The sequence below is a fragment of the Cheilinus undulatus genome, linkage group 9 (genome assembly GCF_018320785.1).
Source record: "Cheilinus undulatus linkage group 9, ASM1832078v1, whole genome shotgun sequence".
Lineage (NCBI taxonomy): Eukaryota > Metazoa > Chordata > Actinopteri > Labriformes > Labridae > Cheilinus > Cheilinus undulatus.
In genome coordinates this window covers 10496365-10513078 of record NC_054873.1, presented here as the reverse complement: position 1 = coordinate 10513078, position 16714 = coordinate 10496365, and the positions used below count along the sequence as shown (strand labels likewise).

Sequence of the window (16714 nt, the reverse complement as noted above, 5' to 3'; positions counted from 1 at the left end):
TCCTTCTTTCCTATAAATTTGTTTTCAATGGATAAGAGAAACAATAGCAGCCTGAATAGAAGTGATTTCTCTCTTTATTCAAGCAAAAATGATAAAACAGACAATGCTCAGAAATAGGAAAAACCCACAGTGGCCACTCGTATCGGGACATCTGGTCATGCATAATTCCTGCTTATTGAAAACTTGGCAGTTCTGTGATGATGAGAATTTTCTCTGGAGTTTTCATTTTGGGCACTAAACTCCCCAACAGCTTTTATCAAAAATAAACATGCAGAGTTCAGTCGCTGCAGTGGGGGAGGAACAGAAGCCCATCTTTCTCCCGGTCATAACAGACACTTTGATTTTATGTGTTTCACTCAGGTTTCAGCACCATGCTGTTACTGCAGGTATGGGCATTGTGCTATCACTGTGGTGCATCAGGGTCTGCTGTGTTTGTCTTTTTGAGTTTCTGCTGTCCTGTTGGCTTTACAGTGTCTTCGCTTTTTTATATTCAGTAATCAGAAATAATCTTGTTTTCATCCTGTTGCCCGCTGCTGCAGAGACTCAATATCCTCCAAAATATCGGAACCAAATCTAATCTGCTGTTCCACATTTCAGAGCATGTCTAGCTTTTGGCAAAGAAAACAAATTTAATAGGAGCGTGTCCTACAGTCTTTTCCTGTGTCCACTGTTAAATTAGTCTCCCGTTGTCCATCAATTTAGCCTGGACCAAAGTGCTTCAGCTCTTTGAACTCAAGGAAAAGTGATTTACATTTGTTCATTTAAAAATGCATACATTTTACTTTGACCACTGATGGCAATCAAGAAGTTCATCCATTATTTATAGCCGTGCTCTAAAGATAAATCTGAATGACTTCAGAGGTCTAATATGTGACTTTTGAGACTTTAAAAGTTGAACTTAAGCACCAGACGCTCAGACCAAACATCCCCCTCCTCCCTCATCCCACCCTCAGTGTTCTGACCAAGTGCAGCTGTTTCTAGGTCTGATCTCCATTTAGATATGCAGCCCTAAGTTCATTGGGTTCATATTTATTTGAAGTACTTCACACCAAATAGAGTCCTTTCTTTTCACAAAGCTAATTGGCTCTCCAGCAATTTAACTCTTGATTAGACCCCTCCATTGTGACCCTATAAAAGAGGCTCATGGTTCCGGGGCTAATAAGGAGGGGCTCATGTGTGAAATAAACCCCTGTATTAGACATGTTGGAGCCCCTGAGTTAGAAGTCAGAAAGCTGAAGGAAGTAATATCCCATCAGTGTGAACACAGAGCTGAGAACAACAAACCCAGAGGAAGATTATCTTCACTTTCTAGAACTACATATTATATGTAGTTACTTTATTTATTAATATTTAAAATCTTGAATATTACCAATCCGCAGATTGGTGCAGCATCCACAGCACTGCAGCTGTTGCACCATTCTGTTGTGGTGAAGAGAGAGATAAGCTGTAGGGGAAAATGTTCCATTTACTGGTCGATCTACCTACCAACCCTCAGTAATAAATGAAAGAATGGGATCATTGAAGTTGAAATGATTTTATTTCCTGAGGGTGGGTGGGCTCAGCCTTAGAAATAAGGTGATGAGTAGCATCAAAGGAGCCAGTTGTGGTGGTTCAGACTTCTGATCAGCATGCCTACATGGCGCCTCCCTTTGGAGGTCTTCCAGGCACACTGAACTTGGATGAGACCTTGGGGTAGACCTTGAATGCACCCCAAGGATCTTAATCTACCTATCTCGTGCTGGGTTGTGGTGGCAGCAGGCTGAGCAAGTCAACCAAGACATCTCTCCCCACTTTTTAACTCCTTCTGGGGATCCCAAGGTGTTATACAATCCTTCCAGTGCATTCTGGGGTCTCCTTCCAACTCAATGTGCCCTGAAGACCTCCAAAGGAAGGTGCCCAGGAGGCATCCTAATAAATTGAACCACATCAGCTGGTTCCTTTTGTTGCAAGGGACCAGCCACCCGTCAGAGATAACTCATTTCTGCTCAAAGTCCATGACCAGAAGTGATGGCTGAGAGGTAGATCCACTGGTGAACTGAAAGCTTTCACCTTAGCTACTGCTGATGCTGCACCAATCGTGAACAATTCCCCAAGATACTTTAACTCCTTCACCTGAGGCAGAGACTCACTCCCCACCTGCAGAGAGCAAGCCTTTGCATTCTGGCAGAGAACCATGGCCTTGGACTTGGAGGTGCTGACCCTCGTCCCGACCGCTTTGCACTAGCTGAAAGCCACCCCAGTACCTGCAGGACGTCCCTAGCTGAGGAAGCCAACAGAACCACATCATCTGCAAAAAGCAGAGATGGAATTTTGAGGTCCCAAAACCTGAAACCCTCGTCCCCATGGCTGCACCTTGAGATCACGTCCATGAAGATTGAAAACAGAACCAGGGGGCAGCCCTGGCAGAGGCCAGCGTGTCCAAGTTGTGTTGGAAACACCTCCCTTTTGGGTTTTACTTTGGTTTATTTTCTGCCTCTGACAAAGAAATATTAGCATACTTTCACATAAACTCATCTAGTGACCACTATCACAGCTAAACTCATTCATGCAGCTTTGAAACAGTGAGAAAATGTGCATACAAGCTTTGATAAACAGCTTTTAGACTAAATTAGTACTACGTGTGAGTTTAACGTAGTAAAACTTAATGCTCTCAGTCATGTTAATACTTTGGGGTTATCAAACTGAATTTTAAAGCTGTTACATACACATATTTTCTTTCTTTATGATAAAGTTGATGAAAAATGACCACAATGAGAAAGCCTTGTCCCCCCTGCTGCTACCTATGGGTTGATGATTGTGGAGATTATGATGCTAAATGTTTTGTTGCCCTTCAAGCATTCAGCTTTTCCGTTACAGAGCAGTCCTCAGGAGTAAATGTTGACTGCTTTCTACCCCAACCATCCAGCTCTGGACCCATGCTGCTGCAGCTGTAGGTAAAACTTGGTGCTTAGAATTGCCCAAATTGCATGGCAACAGGGTAATCAGAGCTTCACAACAATTTGAAATCCCAAATTGCCACTTACAGACCTGAAACTGGGTGTAGACCATCCGTCGCTAAAGTGCTGCAAAATCCCCTTCCTCCGACTTATCTGATTGACGTGAAAAGGGTTAAAACAACATGGGAGCTCACCATGAGATGCCCTTTGGCCTTCCACCTCGGGACAGAACCTGGGCCTGTGTTTATGTACAGAAACTCTTTTGTGTACACACCCAGGGCTAAATGAGGTCTGTGTGTGGGCCGTCTGCTGGGCTCTAAGCAGATCATGGCCCTAAAATATAATCCAAGCAGCCTGTCGGTGACAGGCAGCAACCTCAAAGAGAGCAATGTGGGAAAGATCATCTGCCAGGAGAGTGTAGAGTCCTGAAGGCGAGAGATGTGTTTTTTTTTTTTTTTTTTTTTTTAGAGTTCTTGCATCACAATGAGAATGAACCGAGCTGTGATATACGCTTTTGAAGTCGCAAGGCCTTCTGACAACGATGTTAGTGATAACATTCAAAGAGGAAAGAGAATCTCTTATTTTGGAGGGCTTGTTCATCTGTCACATCTGCAGCTGAGCGGAGGACAACATGATAGCTTCATTCCATATTTTCCCCGCCATCTTGCTGATTTACTGCAACTTTGGTTTTCTTTTTAGATGTTATTGCTGACATTTCTGACAGTAATTATGAAGTAGAAGTCACCAACTTGACTGCTCATGTGCATTTCATGGTGACATTTGGGAAAAACAATGTCAGACTGATAAATAGTGGGATGATCAGGCTGAATTTAAAGAAACACAAAGACAAGGCTGTAGCAGCTTCTAACTGTTCTTTAGAGAGATATAAGGCCCCTTTGGATCCAATATTTTTCATTTTTTTCTTTTCCCATTGTTCATGTATTAGCTGTATAATATCTATTAAGTCAGGGATTCTCAGTCTTTTCAGCCCAGACCCACAAAATAAAGGTGCCAGTGCCGGGGACCCCCATTGTACCTGAAGGTGGCTGAACACAGCCATGCACATTATAAATAGTCAAGTGCAGACGAGGCCGCCCATTGGGGGGGGGCAGTAAAATCATGGTCCATTGTAAAGTTAAGCTGTAGTATTTTATATTTATCCTGAATAATAACCACTCTTATCAAAGAAACACATTTTAATTCATTTGTGTTGTAAGTAGCCCTCTTAAAAATGTAAATCCTTTTCTTAATAACAGAATCAAAATATGTAAACAATATCTAAAATGGGTTAATAATGGCAAAAAATGGTGGGAAAGGTGGTGAAATTGGATTTTGAAAGTAGCAGAAATCGGTTAGAAATGCCAAAAATTAGATAAAAGTGGAAAAAAGGCAAAAAAGGGCATTTAGTGGTAAAAGGGGATTCAAAAGTGGCTGAAATGGCGTTAAAGAGGCAAAAATAGGTGGAATTTGGTGAAAATTGATATAAACTGGCCAAAAGAGGTTAGCTGAGGCAGAAATAATCAGAAACTGGCAAAAATGGGCATATCAAATTGTGAAATGTGGCATAAAAATGGTAAAAGGAGTTAATAGTGGCAGTAATGTGTCAACAGAGCCAACAATAGGAAAAGATAAAGATTTGTTTTAGAACTGGCAAAAACAAGCAGAAAAAAAAATGGTGGAAAGGATTTAAAATTGTCAAAAAATGGGTTTTAAGTAGCAAAAACGTGTTAAAATTGGCAAAATTAGTGGGAAAAGGGATAAAAATGAATTAAAATTAGGCAAAATTTGTGCAAAGTGGCAACAGTGTAATTCAAAAATGTTCCTAGTTTTTAAGGCATCAAGAGACCCCCTCTCAGTGTCTCAGGACCCCCAGTAGGGTCCCGACCCCAACGTTGAGAACCCCTGTATTGAATACCAACATAGATATTAAACCAATGTCAACCAATGGCAGGCTGTTCTGTCGTTGCATCACACTGTGTCAAACTGACTTAACGCTTACATCAGAAGCAGACGGCCTGAAAAGCTGGTAATGGAGAGAAAGAGAGACATCCATTCCAGGCCAATCAGAGTAAAAAATATATCATAAGAGGTATGTGACACTGCTGAGGAGTAAACTACATAACGCTAGCTTGACAGGCTACTGTTGTCATTGTTCACCATCAGTGGAGCCAGTTGGTAAATCAAACTCTTGCTGAAGCCAGTGAGGGAAGAGTGAAAAGAATCTTTTCTACCAAGAAAGGCTCTATGTTGTCCACCAGAGCCACATCCATACTAATTAACTACATCTGTAGCTGCCACCTCTTTGTCTACAAATGACGCTGGTCAATCCAGAACAAGGGTTTCAGTGTAAGCCTTGCAAGGTGAATCCATGCCAGTCCATTGGCTCTGCAAGGTTAAAGACATCCTGCTAGCATGATGACAGCAATTGCCATCATGTGTTAGCATCGAGCCAACAAACTAACATAGACATGCTGGTCAGTCTGGGAGAAATTGAGAATTATACTGCCAAAAACAAATCTGTTTCATTCAGTCGTAGAGGTGTAGGAAGTAGAAACATATTACCAGGAAGCGTAGAAACAACACAGAGCCTTGGGGACTCTGTAGGGCCTGGGGCCTGCAAGGTAGATGCCTAGTTGGTTATTTAGCCCTGCCCTAGGATTAGCTAAATTTATTTAGAAGAAAAACCAAAGACGGCATGTGACATTAATACCCAAACTGTATGTAAATATCCACCGCAGTTTCCCAACCAACTTAATGATTCAGCTTCCACCTTCAATACCTGCTGTGAAAACAGGTTCATCCAGTTTGAGTTTTCCCTCAAAATAAAAGGATTTAGCTCATCTGCTCCAAACACTGTTGGTTTATTTGCTCTATGTATGACTGTTGGACCTTTCCATAGTGCAATCAGTGCTGGTATGTTATCATAACTCATACAAATGATGGCTAAAGCTATGAAAATAAGACCTCATGTGATAAGTATCCTTTACATAGCTGAGCAAGGAGGAAATATTCTAATAATGTTGTCAAAGTCACATTTTTGCATTTAGCAGTCTGCCTTTTAGCTGGAGCTCTTATCTGACTCCAGCCACTCGCTGTGCTTCAATGTCTTGCTCAAGGACACCTTCACAGGAGTTATTACTGTTACAGGAGTCAAGCTCCTAACATTTCCATTATAAGACCAGAGCTGTAATCACTGGGCAGGCATCCTGCCCATCCTGTGTCTGCAGGTCAGACGTTAAACTCCACCTGTAGTAACAAGTTGAAGTTACAGAGAGGGAAAAGAGCTGGGTGACGCAGGCTGCCCATACAGCTAACTTTAGATTCTTGTGATGATGTTTTGCCTTGGGCCAGAATCCCACCCCCAAAAAAACATTTAATAAACCATGACTCACTGAAACTTTCTCTCTGAAAGTGCCGGATGAAACGCCAGGCAGGCAGAAGTGTGGGAGGTTATATCATATTAGAAACGTTATCAATATTGATCGTCTCCCATGCTCAGAGTTGTTATGAGGGTCTCATTTTTAATGCAGCCCTGAAAGGACAAGCTAGTCGATACGTCTTCCAAAGTATGAGAGTGACACACGGGCGTAAGTAAAGTTTGAGAAGGAATGCACTTTCTGTAAACGTTAAATTCGTTTCTGCTGAAAATACTTTGGTAAATAAGCAAAATATATGCATTTTTGTGCACTGTGTATAGTGCTGATATTGATTCATAAATCAACCATGCTCAATATCATTTGACTTTTTGACAAAAAAAAAAGAAAAACTCTTTAAAGTGAAAACAAATTCCTACAAATGAATGCCAGTTAGATAAAAATATGTAAGGTAAAGGGACTGACCTAATTCAGTGGATCCGGCCAATTGGTGCTAGTAGTCTCACAATTAGTGAAATGGGGATCACCTGAGTGCAGTGAATGGGTCTCAAGTGTTTGTAGTATAAAGACGCCTGTATCTGTAAGGACTAGTCACTGGCTACCATTGCACCATGAAGACAAAAGAACACTCCAAGCAACTCAGACAAAAAGTTATTATAAAGTAAAAGTCAGGAGATGGCTACAAAAATTCCCAAGGCACTAACCATCCCTCAGAGTTCAGTTTAATCCATCATTAAGAAACTGAAGGAATATGACACATGGGTAAATCTGCCTGAATCAGGCCGTCCTCACAAACTGAGTGAGCGTGCAAGAGTGAGAGGCCACCAAGACACAAGTGGCAAAGAGAAAGCCACTGTTGACGAGAACTCATATTAAATCTGGACTAGAGTTCACCAAAAGGCACAAGGGAGACTCCATGGTCGAGTGGAAGATAGTCTTTTGGCCTGATGAGACCAAAAATGTTGCTTTTAAGCAACCTGAGGAGATGGACACCAAACACTGCACCAAAGTTATTATAGTTAACTAAAACTAACTAAATAACTAAAACTAACATTCAAAAATCATTTGAGTTAACTGAAACTAAATAAAAACTAAGCTTTACCAAAGAAACGAGAACTAACTATAACTGTGTAGTGTGCTTACAAAACTAACTAAAATAAAATAAAAATGGAGACAAAATATCCTTCGTTTTAGTCTTTGACACAACCGTACTGACTGGTACCTACACCAGAGTCTGGGGAGAATAAAATGGCCTGATCTGATTGGTTAAGATGTCACACAGTGGTAATTGTATGTCTGGAGTTGTATTCAATCATCATCTTTAAACAAAATAAAATGAAAAGTGATGAGTAGCCTGTTTGTATATGTTTTTAAAAATGTATGATGCTCCCTCAGCCCTGACATCTATCTGTATAAAACTAAAACTAACACTAAAACTAATAAAAACAAAACTAAAAAGAAGAGTTTTTTCAAAATAAAAACTAAACTAAACTAACAAACCAGCAGTCAAAACTAATTAAAACTGAAACTGTAAAAAGACAGTGAAAAGGAAATAAAAATAAAAACTATTATAAAATCCAAAACTATTTTAACCTTGCACTGCACATCACCACAAACACATCATTCCCACTGTGAAGTATGATGGTGGCAGCATCATGCTGTGGGGATGCTTCTAGGCAGCGAACCCTGGAGGGCTTGTAAAGGGAGAGGGTAAGATGAAGAGAAAATATAGGAAAACCCTGGAGGAAAATCTTGTGATTGCAGCCAAAGGTGCATCTACAAAATGCTGAGTTGAAGAGGGTGAATCTTTATGCAGCCATTCATTTTACATATTTTTATCTAATTGGCATTACTTAGTAGAAATGTGTTCTCACCATTTTTGTAAAAATTACATCAACCATGATTGATCTGAACAATCAAAAGAAGGGTAAAGCATCTAAGGGGGTGAATACTTTTTATAGTTACTGTACTAAAAACCTTCACTCTCAACAGTGTTTTCCTACTTACTGCTCCTTCACATGCACATGTCCAGCACTGTATTTGTTTAAGATAACAGTTCATGTTTCTATACAAACAAAGCATTAAATTCCTTTCTGGGACATTTCTCAAAGGTTCAAGTGACCACATATTTCTTGGACATATAATTCCTGAGTCACATATGGAGGCTGTGCATTCTCATCTGCATTTATAAACATTCTGGTTTTCTTGTTTGGTTTCTCTCCAAATGCCCCATTTCTATTCTGTCCTAACATTTGCGTCGTGTTTAAACTGTGAGGTGAGGGCAGGGTCACCGAGTGTGTCTGTGGGACCAGCACAACACTAATCTCATCAATTTTCCAATGCAAATATTGGACTTATTAATCCTCTGTGCAGACACTTGCAGTCGCACCGTTCTCGCTGCCAACTCTCCAGGAACACATGGATGCCTTGTTGCAGACACTTCACAAAGCCCAGGCAAATTGCATGTTTATTTTTTCCTTGTTACCATGGAGACATTATACTCCGGGGGAGATAGCGGGCTCATATGCAGTCTTGGGATGCAAATCCTCTCGTTAAGCTTTGCAATTGAAAATGCAAACACATTCAGCAGGAAGACTTCTCCAAAACACTCAAAAATGTGCATAACTATTAGTTTGCAGTGGATGCTGTTGATCTTACAATATGTCATTTAGACGACTAAAAACGAGCATCTGCAAAAAGGGTGTGGTGATTCAATCAATGCTTTCTTCATTCTGTTAGAAATGTCATCTTGTAGCTTCATGCTTTGCACAAATTATGCAAGCATCATTAGTTCTGGAAACTTAGTTGGACAGAAGTTTTCTGTGATTTATCTGTTTGTCCATCTTTTCAGCTGTCAGGTCAATTTTGTATTCTAAGAAATTCCAGTATTTCACAATTTGATTTTCAGCAAAGTACACAGGACAAAAACCAGAGCACTTTAGAGAAAGATTGGTGATGGAGCAAAGAAAAGAAGTCATTAAGTTTCTTTTCACAGGGGAGTGGCAGCGGAAGTGGCTTCCTCGGAAGCATATTACTTCCACACCGATTAGCATCAAACTTTGTGTTTCTATCAACAAACAACACAAAATCACAACTATTTCCATGCCAACAAAACAGAGCACAATCACTGGAGAGCAATTTATATCTTGCAAATAACCACCCTTACAGTTTTTTTCCAAACCCTGCTAAAAGTGGTGGTTAAACAGCAGCCTCAGAGGCTGCTGAAATGATACAGAGCTGGAGGCTGTTTCAGAGGCAACAGGAACACGTCATGTCCAATTTCAGATAAAGCCATGATAAAGTGAGCATTCTGATCTGGGGAAGAAAGTCTTTATGTGTCTGACGGATACAGAACCCTGCTGCTAGTCTGCTTTCAATGGCAAAAATGATATGTGCTGGAGCATAGTGGTTACGTTTGCACACCCCACATGAAGAGGATGATGTCCTCGAAGTGGGCGGTCAGTGTTCAGGTGTGACCTGTGGCTCCTTTCCTGTGTGTCATCCCACAATGCTGTCCTATCTCAATGAAAGCATAAAAAGCCCCCTTTGAATTTAAAATATTAATGTCTTAGGTCAGAACAACTAATGAAAAGTCATAATTATGAGATTAAACATATAAGATAGGAGGTCATAATTATGTAATTAGTTAATTAAGAGACAAAACAGTTTACTAATCACATAATCAGAGCCTACTCTCTCATTATTTCAACTTGAAATCTCATAACTATGACTATCTCATAATTTTGATTTTTTGTCATACTTTTGAATATTTTGTGATTATGACTAATTATCTGTTTATTTTGACCTGGTGTCTCAGAATGTTGACTTTTAACCTATTAAGCACATCTTCAATTTTTGTGATTTGGATTTGTAATCTCATATTTATGTTTTCTAATCTCTAAAATTTGACTTTTGTTCAATAATTTTCACATTTTACCTCATATTTCAGACTTTCTATCTCAAAATTTGGACTTCTGTCTCATAATTATGACTTTTATGTAATCATTTTGACAAATTCATTTTATTTCTATTGCCTTTTTTATGGCTATTTTCCTCAAAGTCAAAATTTGGATTTTTTTCCCCTTCCCAAAATTGATTTCAATCTCATCTCAATCTCAAGTATGACTTTTATTATATACTTCTGACATATAATCCCATAATTTTGACTTTTTATTTCATCATTATGGCTTCTTTATCACGATGTTGACTTTAAATCTCATAAGTACGGCTTTTATTTTGAATAATTATGACTTTTTTTTTTTTAATAATTACAACTTTTATTTCAAAACTATGGCTTATTGTTTCACAAAAATGACTTTTTCCCTCATATTTTGACTGTAATCTCGTAATAATGACAAACATCTTATAATATTGATGAATTATCCCACAAAAATGCCTTTTTTCTTCATAATAATATGTTATCCCATAATAATGACATACAACAGAAATCATTTTGACTTAGTTTTTCCCAAAAAAGGCTTATGCCTGTAATCTCATAAGCATGACATTCAATCTTATAATTTCAATTATCTCACAAAAACGACTTTTATCTCATAATTATGTCTGTGATTTCATAATAATGACATACAATCTCATAGTTTTGACTTAATATCCAACAAAAATGACTTAAGCTTATATTCTGACTTTTATCTCATAACCAAGACATATAATCTCGTAATTTTAACTTAATTTCTTACAAAAATGATTTCTTTTCTCATAATTTTGATTTTTGTGTCATCATTCTGACATACAATCTGATATCTTTAACTTTCTATGTCATAATTCTGATTTTTCCTAATTTCAATGTTTTTTTTTTGGTGTTTTCACAACAATTTCTGAACTTTCGTGTGTTTTTCCTTTTTAAGTGGCAGAAATGGGGTTCCACATAGTAGACTGACTAAGAAAAGTTCTATCATGCTAATCTAGTGGAGTCAGGGTCATGGGACGTCCTGGCTGCATCATTGATGTCGCAGCACAACAGCATTTATCATTCCCAACACTCAAATTCAGGTGTGACATCTGATAATAGGCGGCAGTAATGTGATCGATTCGAGTACTGCAATTCAAGCAGTCTGATTCACCATGAGAGTTAAATTAAATCTTCCTGATGAGGGGCGGGGCTATGTTGACTGACAGGCTTAAAGGCTTAAGCCTTGCCTCAGCTCCACCGCTTTGTCTGTTTCTAGATTGATCAAAAGTTAGGATGAGACAGAATTTCCCAAATGCTGACTTTTGGGCTTTTTAACAACTCTCCAGAAACAGTAGATGATGTCACTGAGACTATGTCCATGTTTAATACAGCCTTTGAAACAGCAGTGCATTAGCAGCTAAACAGGCAGGGCTTCAAGCGTGAATGCTAATATGTTTCAGTTTTTAAACCCTTGATATCATATCTTCTTACATTTTTTCCACGTATTTCAAGGAGGAGGTTATGGAATTGATTAGGTGAGCTCCTGCTTATGCTCACGCTGCATCATAATTGTTCTTGAGGCTGCTGCGTGGGCGAAGGAATCACGATGGTGAGAGAGAGGAGAGATGTTATTACAGGAGGAGGCTTAAAGAAAAATACTCCTGAATAGAGAGAAACGGAGCAGGAGCGGGTGCAGGTGGAGGAAGACTGCAGGTATGTTGTAAAACACCAACAGATGTGGGTATCTCGTGGCACAAAGCCTCTGACATCTGAGCTTACAAACACGAGGAAGGAATGAAACCCTGTGAGCCTTCTCAGTGTATCTGGTGGTGGAATCCCACGGCAGCTTGTGGCAGGAATTTCATGGAGCACAGGGGGGAAGGGGGGGCACAAATCTAATCAGTGACTTGGTACATCTGGTCAACATTAGCATTTAGCTCTCTAGGGTCAGTGGGTGAATCCTGTTCACACTGACGCTGCCAGCAGATAATTTAATGAGGAGAAACTGTTCCATTATTGAGTTTTCTTGATTTTTCCCCAGCCATCATTTTGATTAGAACAATATTTGTTTGAAAAAAAGAGGGAAATCAAACCTTCTGCATGGTATAACTCAGCTAAAATGCTAACTACGAGGCTAACTACTGAAGTCTGTCCGCTGAGATGCAAAATGCCCCTCAAGATCGACTTGTCTAGCTTATTCTTTCGCGGAGGTGTCATCGTCATGCCAGTCAGCAGGGTTTATCTCCAAACGAGCAAACAGAAGGGCAGATGACTCTTCATGCTTGTGCGGAACAGATCACAAGTGAAGGAAGGACGGGATCCAGCTCTCCAGCTGAGCTTTGATTCAGTGCCACCAAAACAAGGCGATACTCCTCCGTACAGATCAAGAGCCACTCTTTCACTTTAGCTGCCAGTGAGACGCTCACAGAGAGGTTTCGCCCGGACCTAATTGCAGTGGAATTTGCAGCGAGAGATTGAAGATCTGACAGCCGGCAGGAAGACAAAGAGCTCCACAGCTGTTCTAAGTCCAAGGACGACGCTGCCAACTCACCATATGTACAATTTTGTGCTGAGGTGAGGTGGTTAAGCTGCAAGATGGCACTATTTCATACTCAATTTGCCTCACCCAGCCAGTATTTTCAACTCAACCCAACTTTGGCATCTTTCAAACATGCCGTCCTTGACATAGTAACAATGGAAATAAGAACAGATGTGGTCAGAGTGGATAGAAGTATGTAAAATATGTTGAGTGCACTTAGGAACCAAGGGAAAAGAGGGGAGACACAACTATACATGCATAAAATATTCAACAGTGTGGAAGGACACATTTAAAAGAAAAACATCTCATTAAGTGGGCCCTAATAACCAAGTTATATTATAGCAATAAGTTGTAATTTTCAACTAATTTCTCAAGAATAATGTGATAATTACCTTTTAATAAGCTGGCATTTTACCCAGTTAAAATGTAGAAACAAGGAAATATTAAAGAAGTTTTTACAAAGTCATAGTGTAATAAATCAAGTAATTCCTTGTAATATTGTGAATTCTCTGACCCTAGAGAACCGCCAAACCTTACCCTAACCCTAGCCCCTAACTTTACTCCAGCCCCCAAACCATAATCCTACACAAGCTCCCTAACCGCACTCCAGTCACCACCCCTAACCCTACTCCAGCCCCCTTCCCATCATGAAGCCCCTCACCCTACTTAAGCCCCCTAACCCTAAACATTCTCCAGCCCACTACCCATAGTCAAGTCCCTCAGCCCACTGAGGGCCCCCTTACCCTAACCATAATCAAGCCCCCATCCAACCCCTAATCCAGCCCCTTACCCCACTCCAAGCCCCCTAAACCTAACCATACTCCAGCCCTCACCCATCATCAAGCCCCTCAACCCACTTACCCTAACTCTAACCATACTCCAGCCCCCTACCCATCATCAAGCCCCTCACCCCACTTTAGCCCCCTTCCCTAACCGTAATCAAGCCCCCTACCCATAATCAAGCCCCCCAACCCACTTAAACCCACTTACCCTAACCATACTCCAGACTCCTAACTCTACTCCAGACCTTAACCAGACTCCAGCACCCAAACCATAACCCCACCCTTAATTTAGTGGACCAAAATGAAGAAGTTGCTAGGGGTTTATAAGCTACTCATACAAAATTATCATCCTATTTCATGGTTAAAAAAATCTTGGTAAAATACCACCTAATTACCAGACGACTGTCACAGTATTATAAGGAATAGAGTAAAATACCAGCTAATAACCAGAGATTTGCCACAATATATTTGATAATCAATACATTATTAATAGGTGAATACTTCATTAATATTACTGAGTTATTGCTTGGTAAAATGCCAACCTATTACCAGGTAATTACCACCTCATTCTCAATGCTTCATAAAGATCTGATATGAAATTCAACATGTTTTTAGAAAGCCAAAATGCTTCTGAGAACCACTGAGATCCTCACCAGGGCTTACAAGCAAACATTAGTGGTGTGACCACACCTATATATCAACTACAGTTAGTGAGCGGCACTCAAATGAACCAGAGACAGAGGATCCATGATAAGCAAGATGGAAAGCAACCAGCCTTTACATGACCAAAAATAGGCAGGAAAGGGGAAACATAAATGTGAAAAATAAAATAAATACACAAAAACACAGTTGCCTTAATATATGTTTGTGAGAAAAGGGAAGCTATGTACAGAAAACACAATCCTGATTTAGACAGCTATATCTTAAAGCAGGGTTGGGCAGCTGGAAGCCTCTCATTGTGGCCTGCTGTAGATTTCAAATAGCAGCAAATGATGACTGTGAAGCAACCGAGACGAAATCTGACATGAAGAGTGTAAAACAGAGTTGACATTACAAATGCAAATATGCACAAGAACAATAGAGCTCAACAGTGCCAGCCACACTTATGGAGACGCTGGTTTGGAAGTGCCTTTTATCTCCCCCATATACATTTTGTAAAATACTTATTGCAGTGATTTTAATGCAAGAACCAAGTTACCTAGCTACCTGAGTATTCATGATTATAAAACATTAATTCAGCACAAAAAAATGGCGCTAAAAAAAAGACAGGGAAAAGGTGAAGGTGCAAGAACGCATTCATATTTCTGTACAAGGAGGAAGGAACTGCATTTCACACAATCCATTGCAGTTGATTTTATTGTTAGTTTTTCAAGTTTGTAAACCACAAATGTCCCTCTTTTCTGCACCTTTAACAGAAATGAAAGGATGAAATTTTGGGATTGAAAAAAAAAAAAAGAATCAAAGACATTAAAGTCAATGGATTGTCTACAGGAGGCGCCAAAGATGCTGCAAACCAAAAGTTCCCACAGGAGCTTTAACATCCAGAGAGAGCTTGCAAGTTTGACATCCAGAGGCAGTGTGCTCTAAAGAAAAAAACACTTTCCAGTGAGGCAAAGGAGACTTTGACATCATTCCCAACTGTACTCACACTCTGGAGCAACAAGAAGACGAACTGCTGCATCATATCACACCGAGAAAGGTACATCTGTTGCTTACTTGATGCACTATGGGGCCATTGTATGGGCCTTGGCCTTCCAGCATCCCCCTCCCAAACTCACACACTGCCTCTCTCACTTTCTTCCAGCCTCCCCCTCCCCCCTTTACTTTCATCTCTCCTCTTCGCCTGGATAAGAAGCAGCTCTGCCTCCTGCCTCTGTGTACCTCCATCTGAAAGAGCCATTCATCGCTGCCGGCAGAGGGACCTGAGCTCACCTCCCAACCGCAGAGGGCTCAAATACTTCACCACCTTCAGCCTCTTGGCACTGCACTTTCAATGCAAACATTCTCAAGGTAAATGCGCTCACACAGTCAGCCCGGCGCAGGCTGAAAAGCAAAGAAAAATCCTCTGCATTAGAGGACAAATCAACAGATGTTGCCTCAGACATTGGACCAGGGTGAGACCCATGGCACATCTTTTCCCCTCATGTATTGAGTTTCATCCAAGGAAAGGAAGATTTCACTGCTGAGAAATGAATGGCATGAAGGCTGTAAGGGAGGGCAGTGAAAAAGTCCAGAAAATAAACGGGACCTGTTGTAGAGTTTACTCAAAAACTTTTTCTAGGTGCTATTTTTGCGCCAGTGAAAGTTTGTTAGACTAAGTTTAGTGGCTCATCAGCCTGCCTTTGCTGTGATTGATGCATTTAGGAGGCTTCAGACAGGGGCAGTGATCTGATCTCCTCCAGTGCATCCCTGACAGAAGGGAGCAGGACACCAAGAGAGTGATTTGCAGCAGCACTTACCTCCACGACCGGGGCTGGGGAGGGAGAGCAGAAGGGTCAGGAAGGCACCGACTGCGAGCGAATGCAGGGCTCTCATGTTTGCGTGCTGAAAGTTAAGTCCTCCACTCCAGCGTTAAAGACACTCCATTCAGAAGGGACTGAATGAGTTTTCCAGTTTAGGGACCTGCTAAAGGATACTCCTCTATGTGAAGGGGCAGGGCTGGGGAGGGACCAGGGTAGGGACGCCTTCTTTCAAACCCCCCGCCTTCTCCTCTGCACTTATATATACACACGCATGCATCCTCCAAGACTGGAAAATCATATCCTGCCTCTCCCTTCTGCCCCTGCTCTTACACATGCACAAATGCAACCCTTATTCATGCTCCAAAAAATCACACCAGCAAACACAAATATAAACATTCACAAGCATGCTTCCTGTTCTAACCCTCAAATCAAACACCCACATAGCAGCACTACCTCCCTGCCTGCCTGCCTCTCCGTCTGGATTTGCAGAACTCCCTTCTTTTGTCTCACTCAATAATTGGAGTGGCCTTCAGGGACCTGCAGCTGCAATCTGCAAGGATAACCTTTTTGCTTTTAATTAAAGACAAATCAGGTGCCCCCACTCTCTTTTCTCTCTATCTTTCCAAGCCTCTCCCTTGATCAATGTCTCCTTCTTTATGCTTTTGTTCAGCAAACCTGCTCCTGAAGCTAATTAAGTTTGCACTTTTAGTG

General features: G+C 40.7%; 1 protein-coding gene across 1 annotated transcript in view; it reads right to left on the bottom strand.

The window, feature by feature from the left end:
* The window catches only part of cspg4 (chondroitin sulfate proteoglycan 4), a 133618-nt gene extending 117496 nt beyond the window's left edge, over window positions 1-16122 (bottom strand). Inside the window, exon 1 of the mRNA XM_041796001.1 lies at window positions 16001-16122. Within this exon, the coding sequence (XP_041651935.1) occupies window positions 16001-16076 (76 nt within the window). The 5' untranslated portion in view covers window positions 16077-16122. The remainder of the gene's footprint in view (window positions 1-16000) is intronic.
* Between the last annotated feature and the right edge of the window lie 592 nt (window positions 16123-16714).